At 35.9% G+C, this 16,994-nt stretch overlaps 1 protein-coding gene across 6 annotated transcripts in view; it reads left to right on the top strand.

Annotated features, from left to right (window-relative positions):
- Positions 1 to 16,994, top strand: part of DMD (dystrophin) — a 2,416,375-nt gene that overhangs the window by 1,737,322 nt on the left and 662,059 nt on the right. For all 6 annotated transcript variants that reach the window (XM_053581215.1, XM_053581214.1, XM_053581218.1 and 3 more), the window contains one exon: positions 9,328 to 9,445. In XM_053581215.1, the coding sequence (XP_053437190.1) occupies positions 9,328 to 9,445 (118 nt within the window). The remainder of the gene's footprint in view (positions 1 to 9,327; positions 9,446 to 16,994) is intronic.

Here is a 16,994-nt window from a genome sequence, read left to right as displayed (position 1 = left end):
TAGTTGTTCATCTATTAGTTTCAAATTAGTATTGAGTACATGAGTTGCTTGCTTTTCCATTCTTGAGATATTAAAAGCTGCTTCCATTATGCCTGTCTAAGCTTATTTCCCATTATTTTCAAAGAATCCTGGCTTCCATTTCCATGCCATGCTCATGCCTTTCTGTCTCTTACAATGCCCTCCTCATGTTCTCTGGCCAAATCCTCCAAGGTTCAACAACAGTGTCATCCCTTATATGAAGTCTTTCCTGAGAATTTCCATATGCGGTCATTCCCTTTACTGATTCCTTTTAGTAGTTGTTACTGTTGTTGCCACTCACTTTGAATCTTTTGCTAGCTACTTTCTCAGATCCACTCTCTAACTTCCTCTTTTACCCTGCAGAGATGACCAATATGAGCAGTAACAATGGGATTGCTTGTTCATTGGTGGGGTCCTGCTAGTAGGACACACTGGTAGATCAGCAGATGAGAGGACAATGAGTCAAGGAATGGCTAGATCCCTTTACTGACAGTATCAAGAGGTTCCCTCCCTGCAGCTACTTCTCACATTCCACTAAGTGCACCTTCTTCTCCTTTCGGCCTTGGGAAGGAAAGGCTCCCCCTCCTAGTTTGAATGAACCATTTATGTGTTGTAAAAACCCTATTTAATTCAGTGCATAATCAGTCATTGAATAAAACCATTTCCTTATTAGTCTCATTTCATGTTACTGTCCCATTTTAAGCACACCTCTTTTATACTTACATCATACTATAGTATAGCTATACTACATTAAGCAATAGCATAAATATATTGTGATTGTATCATACTACACCTTAACTCTTAAGTGTGTGGGCTCTGGGGCCAAACTGCCTGTGTTAGAAGTTCTGCAATGTATTAACATGTGGTCCTAGACAGATGGCTTAACTTCTTCTTCTTCTTTCGTGTTCTATATCTTTAAAATGGGGATGATAATAGTATCTACCTGAGGATATTATGAGAATTACATTGATTAATGGTTTTTATTTAAAACTTTTATAGCTCTTAATATGAAATAAAAAATGTTCCAAGCACCTTACCCTAATTATTAACCCTATTAATTCTTATAACAAGGCTTAAGAGATACTCTATTTATCTCCATCTTATAGTGCTGTAAATCTTACAGGCAGAGAGCAGTTGAAGAAGTTACTGAAAATGATAAACCTAATAAGAAGGAAGCAGGATTCAAACTCAGGCAGCCTGACTCCAGAATCCATTCTCTTAACCAGTAAGCTATGGTGGACTCTTCTGGCACATTCTATTATATGTGCTCAATAAGCAACTATTTTTATTATTGTTAGTTGCATTGTCCATTGTATTAGTTGTCTGTATTTATTTTTGCTAGATTACAGGTTCCTTGAGGAAGTAAGATAATTTTTATTTCTCTTCATGTATGAGCCAGGTGCTTAGCAAATATCTACATGGTTGCAATTTAGTCAATGTTTATGGAACTAATTATCAGTCATTTGTCATGTATGTCCCAAGGCCATCATGGTCTTGGAAACTCCTAATACTTAGTTTACCCTATAAATGATATTTGAGATTTCAGCAGCTACGATTGTTGCTGAAACTAGAGGTTTGCCCTTTTATCCTCACTTGTTTCCTCAGATGATTCGCCACTTCTCTGTAATTTCCCCACTTTGCTTCTCTTACAATCACAGTGCCTTTGTTTCTCCAATAACCACTGAGAGAATTGAGGTGGGGGTTCCACCTCAGAACCACTGGCAACTGTCCTGTTTGCTTTACCGGAAGCCAGAAAAGACTTTTACCCTCAAATACATTTTTTCTTTTTAGTTTCATGAATGCTCCATCCAGAAAATTGAAATAGATTTCCAGGAACTAAGAAAGAGGCATTTGATTGATAACATTTAATTTGTGTTCATATGTGCTCCTCTCCATCAACAATTAGTGTTCTAGCCAAAATACACAACTTTTATTCTCTGCTAACCTCAGGGTTAAGGTCAGGATCAGATACAAATTTTCTGGGGCCAAGTGAAAATGAAAAGGTAGGGGCACCCTGTTGAGAAAAATAAGAATGGCAATATGGCAACAGCAGAGCCCTAAACCAAGCATGAGGCCCTTCTAATGCAGAGCATTCTGAAACAAACTGCGCGAGTTGTCATTTATGAACCTGACCCTGCCTACCCAGGACACTTCTTACTCTAAGAGTTTAGAACATTTTGTGTCTTTCTTTGCTGTCTTCCGTATTCTGAAAACATGCCCGAAAGATCCTTTGACATGTCTTCCAGCAAGTCAAATGGTTATTATATATATAATGTTCCATGTGGTTCACTTTGTTATCCTAAAGTCTTTGAGCTACATGTGTTCAGTGGAACCCACTGTTACCATGGAATACATCTAATACTCTTCTTTTTCTCCAATTAAATTCTGAACTCATTGAAAATAGCAGTCATCCCCTCCCCTTTCTAAGGAGCAGTGGTTTCTAAATAGAGGTAATTTAAAAATGCACATTTACTTGCATCAAATCTTGAAGAGGTCAAACCATAGGAGGCATAAGAAGATCTGTGTCACTAATGTCCAATAGTTGAGAGTTATACATCCAGGTGGTAGTATCATGGAATCATTATGTGGATCTGAGGAGTTGATGAGTGGTTTAGAGTCTAGAAGAGCAAAAGTGAGTATATTATTCAGAGCCTGAGATTAAATGTACCAAGATAAGATAAAATGGATACATATTTTATTAGAGGAAATATCTATGTAAGAAACCACGTAGGAAACAAGAGAAGGTAGAGAGCATTAGGCAGAAATGCAAGTCTGACTCCAAATGAAGGAGAGAGGGAGAAAAGGTGCTGTTAAGTTTAAGGACAGCAGAGCTACTGGGGAGTCACTGAGCCAGAATCAGCTGGAGTTCCATTTCTTCCAAGAAAGGTTCTGCCTTAATATCCTGACCATATTCAGTCATTGGTGAGGAACAATCCACAGGAAGCTTGTCTTCAGTGAAATGCAGTAAAAGATTTTAAAAAGCTACAATTGGTATCCTCAGTCACTTAGGTCCCAGAAGTAAAAGGCTGGCATATTCTCATGGTCACCACAATGTTTGTTAGCAACAGTGGTATTTAAAACAGTTGTGTGTAACTCAAATCAATAAAAGCTGAAGACTGCTTAAGCTCAATCCCTTCAAAGACCCTCTTACAAGCCCTAAATTTGGTTCAATATCTCCACCACACCCTTTGATAACTCCCCATGCCTCCTCTACCACAATACTCACCTCGAATCATTGTAATACTTATTTACTGCCTGTCCTCACTACTAGTTTGTTTTCTTTTTGAGAATGGGAATTTTTTCTCCTTTACTGCCACATCCCCTGTGCCTAGCTCAAGGACTGGCATAACAGAAGCACTAAGAAATATTTTCTAAAACTCAACTTGGGGGACATTCCATAAAATGCCCACCTCCATTCTTCAAAACTATCAATATTACAAAGTTCAAAGAAAGTCAAACAAGTATTTCAGATTAAAGAGACAAAAAAGACATGACAACTAAATGTAATGCATGAGTCTGGACCAGGAGATGAAAATGGAGCTAAAGGCCCTTATTGGAGTAATTGTCAGACTCTAAATAAAGAGTGTGGATACAATTGTAGTACTAAAACCATGTTAAATTTCCTGACTTTGAAAGTGAGTTAAGGTTATTGAAGAGAATGTCTTTCCTCTTGAGAAATAAATACCAAAGTATTTAAGGGTAAAGGTGCATGATATCTGCAAATTATTCTCAACTTGTTGCCAAAAATTATGTATATAATATTACATGCACATACATAGGCACATGCACAGAGAATGATTCAATGAAAAGGAACAGTAATGGGCTGTGCCTGTGGCTCAGAGGAGTAGGGCGCCGGCCCCATATACTGGAGATGGTGGGTTCAAACCCAGCCCTGGCCAAAAACTGCAAAAAGAAAAAAATAGAAAAAAGAAAAGGAGCAATAAAATGTGGCAAAATGTTAACAATTGGTGGATCTAGGTGAAGGAGGGTACATGGAAGTTCTTTGGCCATTTGGCAAAACTTCTGCAAGTCTGAAATTATATAAAATAAAGACTTTTTATTTTTTTTTTATTTTGGCCAGGGCTAGGTTTGAACCCGCCACCTCTGGCATATGGGACCGGCACCCTACTCCTTGAGCCACAGGCGCTGCCCAAAATAAAGACTTTTTAAAAGCATTTTTTCAGTAAATAAAAAAAAAAAGGTTAACCACAGTTAGAAGATATTTATGAAGTTATCAATGGAGGTGCTGGTCAAACACCCAGAGAAAAAGTGCAAATGGTATACCTAGTAGAAAAATATCCAAGCAAATTTAAAATGTAATTGAGACTTGAGAAAGTGGAGAGCAATCAGGATCACTTTGGATTTGGTCAGTCTATTTGGAGAGGCAGCCAAATGCAAGAAGGCAGCAGAATGAAGGTGCTCACTTAAGCAGCTGAAAGCTAAACAGATGATCACATCCTCCTAGATAAAACCCATTCAGAAAGGGACAGTTTGGTACCTACTTGACTTAAAAATGTATTTTTTTCATGCTTAAATGATTCTATAAACTACTTTATCTTGTCGATTTTTTTTATCTTGTCGATTTTAATGTCCATTATTCAAGGTTGTAAATAAAATAGATTTTGGTTCTATATTGTTTATTTCCTGAAAATGGCAACAACTGAAAATCACTATGAGTTTTGTTCTAATTGTGACACATATAAATATTGCTGATTTTTATAGAAACATATAGAAAATATAACACATTTGGTTGTTAAGCTTTTTTCTTAGATGTATGAATACTAAATATTAACTTCAACATACGGAATTTTCTATTCGATTATTTTTTCCAAAGTCTCAAAAAAATAGACAACTAATATTTATAAATAAAAATAGAAGATAATTTCAAAAATATATTATTATAAATGGAAATTATGAACATATTTCACTTATAAATGTTCTATTTGATTATTATTTAGGTAGGATTCCTTTTTAGTGAATACAATAACAAATTGCATTTTTTCTTAGGAGCCTAAAATGTCCTACTTATATATTATGTATAGTTTTACTGTTTAACTCCTTTTTTCATAGGGCTGCTATTTATAACCACTTCCCTCAACTCCGGAGGGACTTAGTAAGATTAAAGACTTCTGATTCACTTTGTATTTGAAGTTTTTTTTTTCCTTCCATCTTTGCTCAGCTAGTGGAATCCATGATGAATTCTCATCTCCAAGGGGTAAGCTTTTTTTTGTAAAGCCCAGTAGCTGGCTTATGACTCCTTAGAAATAGCATTGATTCCTTCTTTGTGTGTTTTGTTCCTTCCAGAATTATAGAATCCATGTAGACACAATCAACTATCATGCTTAGATACTGTTAAGCATGTAATGGTTTTAGTTTTGTGCACTTATGTGTATCATAAATATCTGAGCTCATATCAGATAAATAGATAAGCACAATTAGCATTCTTCTTTTTTAGTATCACTGAAGGTAGAATGAGGAAATTGAATGAGAGAAGGACCAGAGGTCATATGAGGATGAAGATAAGGGTAGGAACAGTGTGTTTGAGAAGGTAGCATCCGGTAAGGGCTATATCTTGAGGACAGAAAACAGAATTCCATAGATGGATATTTTGAGGTGAATAGTTTGAGTAATGATTATATCTAAGGTATCCTTTCATGTATGGGTGGCTCAATGGAATATAGATGAAGGTCATTATATTTGAGAAGTTCTGGAATTATAAAACTTTGATCAAGTCAAAGAAATTATAAGTGAAAAGAAAAATAATCTTTGCTCTCATTGTGTGCTTCTGTTCATTAGCAAGAAGTTCGTTTTCAGTTACTGTTTTTATAACATCTTTATGAAAAAATACTGAAGTATATGCCATTTTAAATCTTTTCCTTTATTTTCGGAGAGGAAATCAAAGGACAAAATTCCCATTCTGCTTTACTGAGAAACTGCTAGGAAAAGAGCATATTAGTATCTTACAAGTATAATAGCAGTATACATTATTATTTTATAGTTTCTTTTTTGAAATTAATATTTTGAATGTATTGGTCAAAGCCTGGGATGAAGAGTTGCAATTTGTTTTGAAGTACTTTAGAAATGTATAGTTGTGTTGCAGTTGTGAATCTCCTTAGATTTTTAAGGAGACTGATTCAATGGATGTCATTAATAATCTTCTCTGGTGCTTACAAAGCATGTGTCTCTCTGCAGAATTAGAGAATCACCCAACTAGAGAACAGGTTTCACAATACCCTAAGACCTATTTTGTTCATTAGAGAGGAAAATGGCTTATTTTGAGTCTAAACTGACATGCTTGCTAATTTCAGCAGTAAAAGCTGTTCATTGTGGTCAGGTTTAATTTAGAGTCTGATAAGGTTCACATTGAAGTTGATCAAGTTACTTTTATAACATACTTCTTAAATGCACATTGAAATCCTAAAAAAAGGAACAGAAATAAAGCAAACATTGAGTAATGTGTCTAAAAGTGAGAGGGATTAATAGAAGAAAAACAAACAAACAAAAAAAAAAAGTGAGAGGGAAAGAACAATATGGCAGTTAACTTGGACTTTACCTTAGAAGTGAAAACAATGTAATCAAAAAATTAGTACCCTCATATTATTTTGAAATAAAAAAATTAAATTAAAAAACCTAATAAAGATAATCTTTGTCATATAAAAATTTCTAAGCATCGGGCGGCGCCTGTGGCTCAAGGAGTAGGGCGCCGGTCCCATATGCTGGAGGTGGCGGGTTCAAACCCAGCCCCGGCCAAAAACCACAAAAAAAAAAAAAATAATAAAATAAATAAAAAAAATAAAAATTTCTAAGCATCAAAAACAACACCGTTTTTCATTTCAGGTACACATCATACCTAAAACTTTTAGTTCACTGCTACATACATACCACTTAGAATGGCACCCAGCCCTTGAAAAGTATTTTTTTTTTGTTTTCTTTTTGAAAAGTATTTATTAAGGGTGGCGCCTATGGCTCAGTCAGTGGGGCGCCGGCCCCATATACCGAGGGTGGCGGGTTCAAACTCGGCCCCGGCCAAAACTGCAGCCAAGAAATGGCCGGGCGTTGTGGCGGGCGCCTGTAGTCCCAGCTACTCGGGAGGCTGAGGCAAGAGAGTCGCTTAAGCCCAGGAGTTGGAGGTTGCTGTGAGCTGTGTGAGGCCACGGCACTCTGCCGAGGGCCATAAAGTGAGACTCTGTCTCTACAAAAAAAAAAAAAAAAAGAAAAAAAGAAAAGTATTTATTAAAAATGAATGGGTCAATAAATGAATCAGGGCGGCGCCTGTGGCTCAGTGAGTAGGGCGCTGGTCCCATATACTGAGGGTGGCAGGTTCGAACCCGGCCCCAGCCAAACTGCAACAAAAAATAGCCGGGCACTGTGGCGGGCGCCTGTAGTCCTAGCTACTAGGGAGGCTGAGGCAGGAGAATGGCCTAAGCCCAAGAGCTGGAGGTTGCTGTGAGCTGTGACACCATGGCACTATACCAAGGGTGACAAAGTAAGACTCTATCTCTAAAAAAATAAAAATAAATTAATCAATTTGTATATTTTGTTAGCTATATATAATTTAAAGTTCTTTGTTAAATTTGAGGTGGAAATGTGAATTAATCTAAAGTTTCCGGGTAAGTCTGTTTTAAAAAATATATTGAATATACTATATATTTAGACATTTTAGAGTAGGCAATTCCAAATCAACCTTTCAGCTTGCTATGCTACAGATGACCAGAGGTAAACATTCTAACCCTGAAAAACATCTTATTTCATAAAACCTCTCACTATATATGGTTCCTACTCTAAAATTTGTTCAGTACTCTCCAACTAACTTATGCCACTTACTTCAATAGCTGTCTTTGGTGATTTGTTCCATATTTCAAACACCCTTTTGTGTAAAGAAACCATAAAAGTTAGAAACCTGAAAATTGGATTTTTCTTCTGAGCAATCACAGCTTACAAATGTGGAAAATTTGTTAAAAGTTAGCCCCTTCAATTTTTCAATACAGAAAGAGAAAAATGCTCAAAATAGATGTACAGTATTTGGATACGTTTTTTCCTATTATTTTAATACTACCAAATGGATTTAGCTTAAATCAAAAAAGCTATTTCACTACCTCTTCACAAAAGAAATACTACAGAATGATCAAAATTTGGTCTTTCCAAAATCAAAAACCATTTAGAAATCAACAGGAATCCAAAGGAGTAGTAGATAACTAAGTTTCACAAACATTCCCATCTACCACATTTCATCTCTTCACTTTCATTGGCCTCGTGTGATAGTAGCAAAATCACCATATTGAAAATCAGGCAGACTTCATGCTTGGCTATTAGTGTAGTTATTATGGGAATAACAATGAAAAGACATGGGTAAAACATCTATCACATAGTAGTTATAAATTAATAGTAAATGTTATGTTTACTTTTCCCAGTTGAAAGAAATTTGTCTCAGTTTTAGAACGAGAACAAAGCAGATATACCTGAATTTTCACAAATTTCTCTATAAAATATCTCCATTTAGATGATGATGAAAGAGATAATAGATGCTTAAGGAGGGGAAGCATTTCCTATTTCTCAGTGATTTTAAAAATTGATGGCTTTCTTCAGTTTGGTATTTTTAGTTAAAGTGCTACTAAATCAAAGTCATTTATAATAACTGAAGAACTTGAATACTAACTTCTAGTCGTGTGCTTCCCAAACTTGCCTAATCATAAAAGTCAAGCAGGGAATTTTTTACAAATGCAAGATTCCCCCCCCCCTTTCAACTACAAACGCACTAGTTCTATGTTGGGACCAGAGACTTTGGTGCTTCTTATGGGCAGGCAGCTTTGGAGAAAGACTAATACAGTCCATCTACTTTACCTTCTCATTTTGTAGGTGAGGAATTTGGGGTACAAAGAAGTCAAATAAGGAATATCTCTTAAATCACTTCTGTGCCTTTTCTGTTTCTAAAATAGATACACACCTTAATTTTAACACCACACAGAATGAGATTACAAGTATAAATAGCTATCTTTCTTGTCAGAATTCAGAATTATGTTTCCTCCTCATGGCACTCATATATTGGTTTAAGGAAACCCAGATACTCTGAAATGACTCTCTATAATCAAGATTTTCATTTGAAGCATTTTGGTAGCTAAGAATGAAGCACATTTTGTGTTAAATCATTTTCTATAAACCCTTAACACGGTAGAGATTTATATTCAGTAATATCTTTTTTATTTCTAAAAGTGTTTTGGCTGGTTTGAAAATTGTAGTTTACTTTGTATTTCATGAAAGAAATGTATAATGATAGAGAACCCTGATATTAAGTGATATTTGTTCTTTTAGGCAACGCTGCAGGATTTGGAACAGAGGCGCCCCCAGTTGGAAGAGCTTATTACTGCTGCCCAGAATTTGAAAAACAAGACCGGCAACCAAGAGGCTAGAGCAATCATCACGGATCGAAGTAAGTTTTGTGGGACACTCACGGCATGAGAAGTTTCAATAACAACTTAAATTCCTATATCCTCATCCCATTTGTAAAAGTACTGTGGAAAAATTACAAATGATAACTATTGTACTGAATGAGATTTTCAGTCCATAATGTTATCTTTCAACAACTGAATATATCCGCTGAATAGAAGAAATAAATATAATTTCCACCAGTTCAGGGCTTATATAGTTGCAAAACATGGAGTGGTCGGTGTGGTAAGCATAGTGTGGCACAATATTTTGCTCCTGTGATGTCATCTCCCTGGGCTGGCATCCAGTCTCTCCCTCATATCCTTGGTTGTTGGTCTAAGCAGGTGGTTGCTTCCTGGATCATCTTTCATTCCTTCTGCACTGGCACTGTCAAATCTGCTTCTCTCTCTGCTACTTTGATGGCCCATTGCATAATATCAGAAATCACTGTACTGTTCTTTGTGGCATACTGGGCTGGGCAGAAACTTTGGTAAAGCCCATCTGGCTAGACCTTGGACATGCTCTTTTTCTTCTTTACATGTAGTGATTCAGAGTCATTGTGTGTGGTGTCAGTCAGTGTGCATGGGGTCAAGAAAAGGCGTAGAGGGAGAAGCATGGGAAACTACCACCATCTAGTTTCCCTCAGAGGTCACCTCAGGAATGAGGCCCAGGTCACCTCTGCTATCAGATTCTGTCAGATCTCCCTGGTTTCCTCCTACTCCTCTATCTACCCTCCCTCTAGGGACACACATTGATATTGAATTGCCTTGCCCTAGTCTCCAAGTCTGCCTCATTTCTCTTCCCCCAACCAGAGGAATCTTTGGTAGCATAGGAATGAAGAAAACCTTTCTTCAAACATGTTTTCTTTCTTCCAGATATTGTTCTTCACCAGGCTAAGGTTTTTAAAATTCAAAAACTTGAATCTGTACCTTCATAATTCTTGTACGTTAACCCTTCCCTAAGGAAATGAAGGCAGAATGACTAGCTGAGCTGCCATATGTTGGGGGAATGAGAAGAGTAACCAGAGTAACAGGTTAATGTTTTTAAAACTTTATTGGTCATAATTCTACATATTAAATACTAAATACTTAGTGATAATAGCCATTATTATTGAGTACCTCATAAGTATTAGGTGCAGTGTATATATGTGTGTGTATAAAATCTTTATAGGATCCTGTGAGCTATATTTCATAATCCCCATTTTATAGAAGAGAAAACACCTTCTAAGAACAGTTAATCAAATGGCCCAAGCTTATAAAACAAGTAAAGAACAGAGGTTGGAAATTTGCAAATGTCTATTTCTAACTTGCAAGTCTATGATGCTTCTGTGTTTATCACTTCCCATTTTATTTTTCTATTTTTCTTAATGACCTTAATCACTAGGACTAAATAATTTTTTGGTCTGAAATGATTTAAGTTTTGATTAACTTCCTAAAGGCATTTCCTTTTTTGATCATAGTGATTGTCAATTAAAATTTGAAATTTTAGCTCTTTATTATTGATTAAACAGTGAATTGGGATACATGCTAATGTATAGGTGGGTTAACACTAGCTAGTACAACAGATAAGCTTCCAAATCTTGGTTGCTTAGTATAGTGGAAGTTTACTTTTTGTTCTAATGCCATCAAAAATAAGCAACCCTCTGTAAAGTTATTCATGGACCCAAATTCCTTCCGCTTTTTGTGTCCATAGTATCATGGTCCTGTACATTTAATAGACAGACGAGGAATGAGTGTTGTTCATAGGAATTTTTCACGAGCCTGGAAGTCATGTGAATTAATTATGTATATTAATTAATAATATACATAATCTAGTCTGTTGGCTAGAACTTGTCATGTGACTGCACCTAACTGCAAAGGAAGTAGGAAAATACTGTCCAGTATTAAGCCGAAGAAGAACAATATATTTGGTAAGAAACTTGTCAATCTCTGGCATAGCTAATTTGGACAAGGAAGAATACACTTAAATTCTTTGCGTTAATGTAAGTTATAACCAGCAAGGCAAGGGCAAAGTATACATCCTTCTCCCAAACTAGAACTTTGGAAGTCCTCCACAAGGTTGCAACACACTGGCCCAAAAGAATGAATCTTAGAGGGCGGCACCTGTGGCTCAAGGAGTAGGGCACTGGCCCCATGTGCCGGAGGTGGTGGGTTCAGACCCAGCCCCGGCCAAGAACTGCAAAAAAAAAAAAAAAAAAAGAATTAATCTTAGTAAGTGATTTACTCTGTATGAAACTGTATTCCTATTACACAGGTAAAGTAAATAATCTGTTTCTTGCCTGAGAAATAGGAAATTTAGCAAAGATGTTTATGCAAATCTATATATACTGTATAAAAAGTCATTTACCATTTTACTAATGAAAAATAACTTTTATTTTTCCCAAGAGGAAAAAAAAACACTAATATATTTTACAACAACTATTCAACATTGTCCAAACATTTTCTGTTATCCCTTAAAATCTTTCTTTTTACATTGCATTGACTTTTTTCATGATGGAGATTAAAATTGAGTGACCAGAGGGCAAGTTTGTATCTCTCTGCTCGTATCCAGTGATTTAAATAGTTCTGCCTTTCTAAGCTATTGTCTTTTAGGAATAAATACCTTTATAAATATTTGCAATATAATGTAAAGATTCTGGCCCAGATGGTCCAAAAAAGCATTTTCTTCAAAGCAATTGTCTATTGAGACATGTCATGTTGCTTATTAAGAATCTGAGCTGGAATCTTACTTCCAAATATGCCTGGAGCCTCTAACACTGGTACCAGGATTATTCTGACAAGAAATGTTTATCTAAACAATGTCATTTGCAGCCCTGCTGTGCTTCAGTTTATCTCTCTATTTGTAATCTATGAAATGGGATGGAAATTCAATACTTACAAAGTTTCAATCATGTTCAAAATAGAATTTTTCTTAGTACAGATTTGGTTTTCAAGGAAAGGACAGAAATAAAATACTTGTTCATAACATCGTATTTTCTCATTTGATGATTGCAGTCTTCCTTTTTTACTGCCCTGAAACTGCTAAGAATACTTCTAAAGAATCAGCTTAATAAAGAAAAATATTTAATATGTGTGTAATACTGTACTGAAACATTTTTACCTCCTTGGTAAATTCCAGCTCATAACTTTGCACAGTCAAGAAAATCAATACATACAAAACCATTCCTCTCTGCTAGTAATATTCATGCTAAACCCCAGATAATTGGGACTGCAAACAACCAACATGTTCTACTATAGAAAACTATTCCCATGGTATCTGTTGCTTTCAGGTAATTATATTGATAGAAATCGTGTTATAATAATCTAGGTAAGAGAATAAATCTTATTCTAAGTTCAAATGAGAAATTCTCCTTGCTGTTTCTTATGTTCAAATTTTTCTTCAATTCTTTGCTCAATTTATCAACCATTCTCGGTCATGTTCTTTTGCAAAAGGGCCAGGTCAGGGGCCAAAAGTAAGTAAGATTAGAAGGATATAAATTTCCTTCCTTGGAGGTGTCTGAATTATGTAAAACTCTAGTTCATGCCCATTAACACTGCAATGGATAATACCATAATACGTTACAGAGCAGTGAAAAGGATATGAAAAGAAAGAACTACACTCTTTTATTTCTCGGTTTATTTCTTGGCGAATGTGACTTCTCTAACGTGTATTTAAGAGCCTTGCTTCTGTATCTTCTCTCTTCATAATCCTGACTACTACCATTTTAGAGCTATACAGCAATAGCTCATATAGGTTTTGAGTAAAGTCTAGCTCACCGGCCACTTATTAGCTTCGTAGCCTTGAACAAACTGACTAATCTCAGTAAACTATCTGATCTTAGTTTCCTTGTCTATTAAATACTTATATCTACCTCAACAATTGGGAGAATTAGATTGAATGATACTTTGTACAGCACTTAGGTCAGAGCCATAATAAAAACTCAATGAATATGAGCTCATGTTATTTTAATTATAATCCGTTTGGGTGGTTTGAATGCTTAGTACAAAAGCATTTAATGAGCTTTTGGATAGCTATTTGATTATTTTACCCCTAAAAGAAAGAGAAATTTAAAAGACCCAAAGGAGAAGGTTGCTTCAGAAAAGATGCAATAAAGTATATAAATGGAATTAAACAACTTCATTTTCAATATTCACTATAAACCTAGAATCTATTCTCATTTTGAGACATAAAACTGAGGCTCAGAGAGATTAAGTAACTTGCCTAGGGTCTTAGGAAGATGATAAGAGGAACTAAAATTCAAACCCACATCTATGTAATTTTAAAGCCTGAGGCACGGCAAATGGTAAAGGATGGTTAGTCAAAAAAATAGGAAGAAATATTTATTTGAGAACTTAAAATATCAGTATTAGGGCTTCTATTTGCACTTTTGTCTTCTATGTATTTGGGTGTCTAATGTGCTAGCTATGTGACGTTGGTCTACTGAATTCACTCCATAAACCTGTGGTCCCCACCCCCTGGGCTGTTATGAACAGGACTGCACAGCATCGCTGCCTGAGCTCCCCCTCCTGTCCCATCCTTCCCACTCCCTTTCCTTGCCTGTGGAAATACCGTCTTCCCAGAAACTTGCTCTGTACTGAAAAAGTCCCAGTCTTTGGCCTATTAGGACCCAGGCCACAGAGCAGAAGGGAAGCAGTGGGTGAGCAAGGGAAGCTTCAGCTGTATTTACTACTGCTGCCTATAGCTCACATCACCACCTGAGCTCTGCTTCCTGTCTTCCGCTAAACTTGTCCCTGGCCAAAATGTTGGGGACAGCTGCCATAAACCATGGTTTCCTCATCTGTCTTATGGAGCTAATTATAATGCTAAAGCTGGTAGGATGATCATGAAAGTCAAATTCCTTGATGTTTCTGAAGTAAAGATAATGGCACACACTAGGTGTTCATTAAATGGTACATATTGTCATGATGACACAACTTCAGTACAGAGAAACCGAAGATGGGTGAGTAAAAGGGATATAAGGCCTTTTATTGACTAAACCAAGGGAAAGACTTCTGAAACAGAATGCAAAGTTGCTTCTTTGATATTATTTTTTCATCTAAAGTTTCTCAAACCAGTCCAGAATTCTTTGAGAAATCTAGTGACATCTTATAAATTTTAAGAAAATAAATTCACAACATATTGCTTAAAGAGCTGGTATACAGGGCCATAGAAGGGAGAACATTCTTCTATATGAGAATAAAAATGCTCTCACAGGATTTTTGAATTAACTGACAGTTTTATAGCAGCATTTGTCAAGCCATCATTCATTGCTGCAACCCAACGTATGAAATTTTTCATGGTGAAATAAAAATGCTCTGTTCTCTACATTTTTATGGAATCTCTATTGTTAATGAAATGCCAGCCAATATCTTCCTCTCAGGTATTGTCTATTGTGGAGTTGCTTATTTTAGAAGAAATGGAGTTAGCCATATAAATTTTCTTCTTTTGACATCTAGCACCTGCTGTCAACCTATTATAGCTGTAAGCACCTCTCAAAATTTACATGCACTAGGATGCCACTGGCAACCAAACAGTTAGGTTCAGCAAACATTTTGAATGCCTACTTTGTGCTAGCTAACATCAGAGGTGATGGAGGGGGTACAGGGAGAGATAAGATACAGCCTTTGTCTTAAAAGTGCTCATGATCAAATGTGGATATTTGGACAAATATATTCAAGCAATGAAGTCTGGGAAAAGTACCTCAGTAGAGCAGTATTACGAAATGTTAAGAAAGAACAAAAGGAATGGACATTGGCTCTGACTGAGGGGGTCCTGGAATGCTTCCAGGAGGAGGTTGAATTTGATCTGGTCGTGAATAGGACATTGAAAGCAGGAGGCTGGAGAGAGAAGGTACTACATATTTAGGAAGGGATAATAGGAGAAAACATAATTAGACTAATGTCAGAAAATGATGTGCCAGATGAATTTGTTAGCATGGAAGTGTGTGTGTGTGTGTGTGTGTGTGTTGTGAAAGATAAGTAAGCGAATGAATTCAGTGCAGCCGGTTATGAGGCAAAAGAGCCCAAACTAGAGCAGTGGCAGTGAAGTGAAAAGGAAGAAAACAAATTTAACATATGGTGGAGCCATTAATAAAATTAACAGGATTTTGACATTGATTGTATGTATGAAACTTAAGATCTAAGTAAGAGTTTGAGATTGAGTTCTTGCAAAGATGGCAATGTCATAATCAGAGACAAACTCAGGACAAAGGGTTGATTATCGATGAAAAAGTAGACATGCTAAAGCTTCAGCTAGATGGCCATAGTGAGATGTTAAAGAAATCGTTGAAAACTCAAGTAGAGATTTCAGGAGCGAAGATACTTCTGCACACTAATTTGGAACTTACCCAGAATGGATGACCTTGCACAGGGGAAGGATGCCAGGTGAAAAGGAAAGTGGACGTAGTGAAGAACATAAGGAATGAAGAGGAAGAGGTAGCACTATTCCCCCAGTGCCAACTTGCACTCTAGGTGTATTTAGACATGCACCATGATAAATGAATTTATAGGTTCTACACTGTTTTCTTTTTCTTCTGCAGTATAACCATTCAAATCACATAAGTTTCTTTCTGGTGATAGTTTGAATTAAATGAAGTATGGAAACTCTTTAGCTGAGGGTTAAAGATTACTGTTTCTGTACATCAGGTTCTGATACAGCCCTCAATATAGCGGGACAAATAGCCATTTCCTGTCTAGGCCTGATGAACCCTGTAGCATTTTATTTTTGTATGTCTGAGTTATTTCACAGATTCTTTTCAGAAGAAAGAACAAAGAGATGGTAAAACACTTTGTTGGAAATTTTAATAAGAATTGAAATACAATAAACTTCTTGCTGTCAAATAAATTTTGGTGCACAAACATCATAAATGATGTGATATATGTCCCACTTGCTTTAGCAAAAGAGGATTGTTGAAGTTCTTGTAGCTAAATATATTGTGTGGTAAAGTCCCACCTATTGAATAAGTGGGTTAAAATATCATATTTTCTTTCTCTCCTTAGAAATATATTGGTCAACAATCAGTCTCTGTGTTTGAGAAAATTCATCTAGGTTTTCATCATCTGAAGACTCACAATCTAAGATTGCATCTATATGATTAATTGCACCATTATCATTAGATTCTAGAATGCTGCTTCCTATCTCTTTGCATTTATCTTCAGTTGTGTTTAATAATTATAAGATGTCTTCCTCTGACAATTTTCTTATCTTTGACATTACAGGAGAATTTCAACTGTGTTAAATGAAATCTAAAAGCAGATTTCAAAAATGGTGTCTCCAGTCTCCTTTTATACTTTCTTGAAAAAAACATGCAATATTTGGGGCAATCAATATAAAAACAAAAGGATGAAGATTTATTTTACTATTGCATCATTCTTTTATGCAATTTCATCCTTCTCACTTATCATTTTAATTATTTTAGCATAATTAGGGATAATTGATGAGCAATGATGAAATAGTAAAATGTTTCAAAATACAGGAAAATTAGGATGACTAAGAGTGTATAACATTTTCAATTTATCAAAGGGCTCAGTGAACCCATATGTTAGTTGGAAAATATAAAATGAACTTCATTTTCT

Source organism: Nycticebus coucang, chromosome X (genome assembly GCF_027406575.1).
Source record: "Nycticebus coucang isolate mNycCou1 chromosome X, mNycCou1.pri, whole genome shotgun sequence".
Classification (NCBI taxonomy): domain Eukaryota; kingdom Metazoa; phylum Chordata; class Mammalia; order Primates; family Lorisidae; genus Nycticebus; species Nycticebus coucang.
This window is presented reverse-complemented; position numbering and strand designations above follow the sequence as displayed.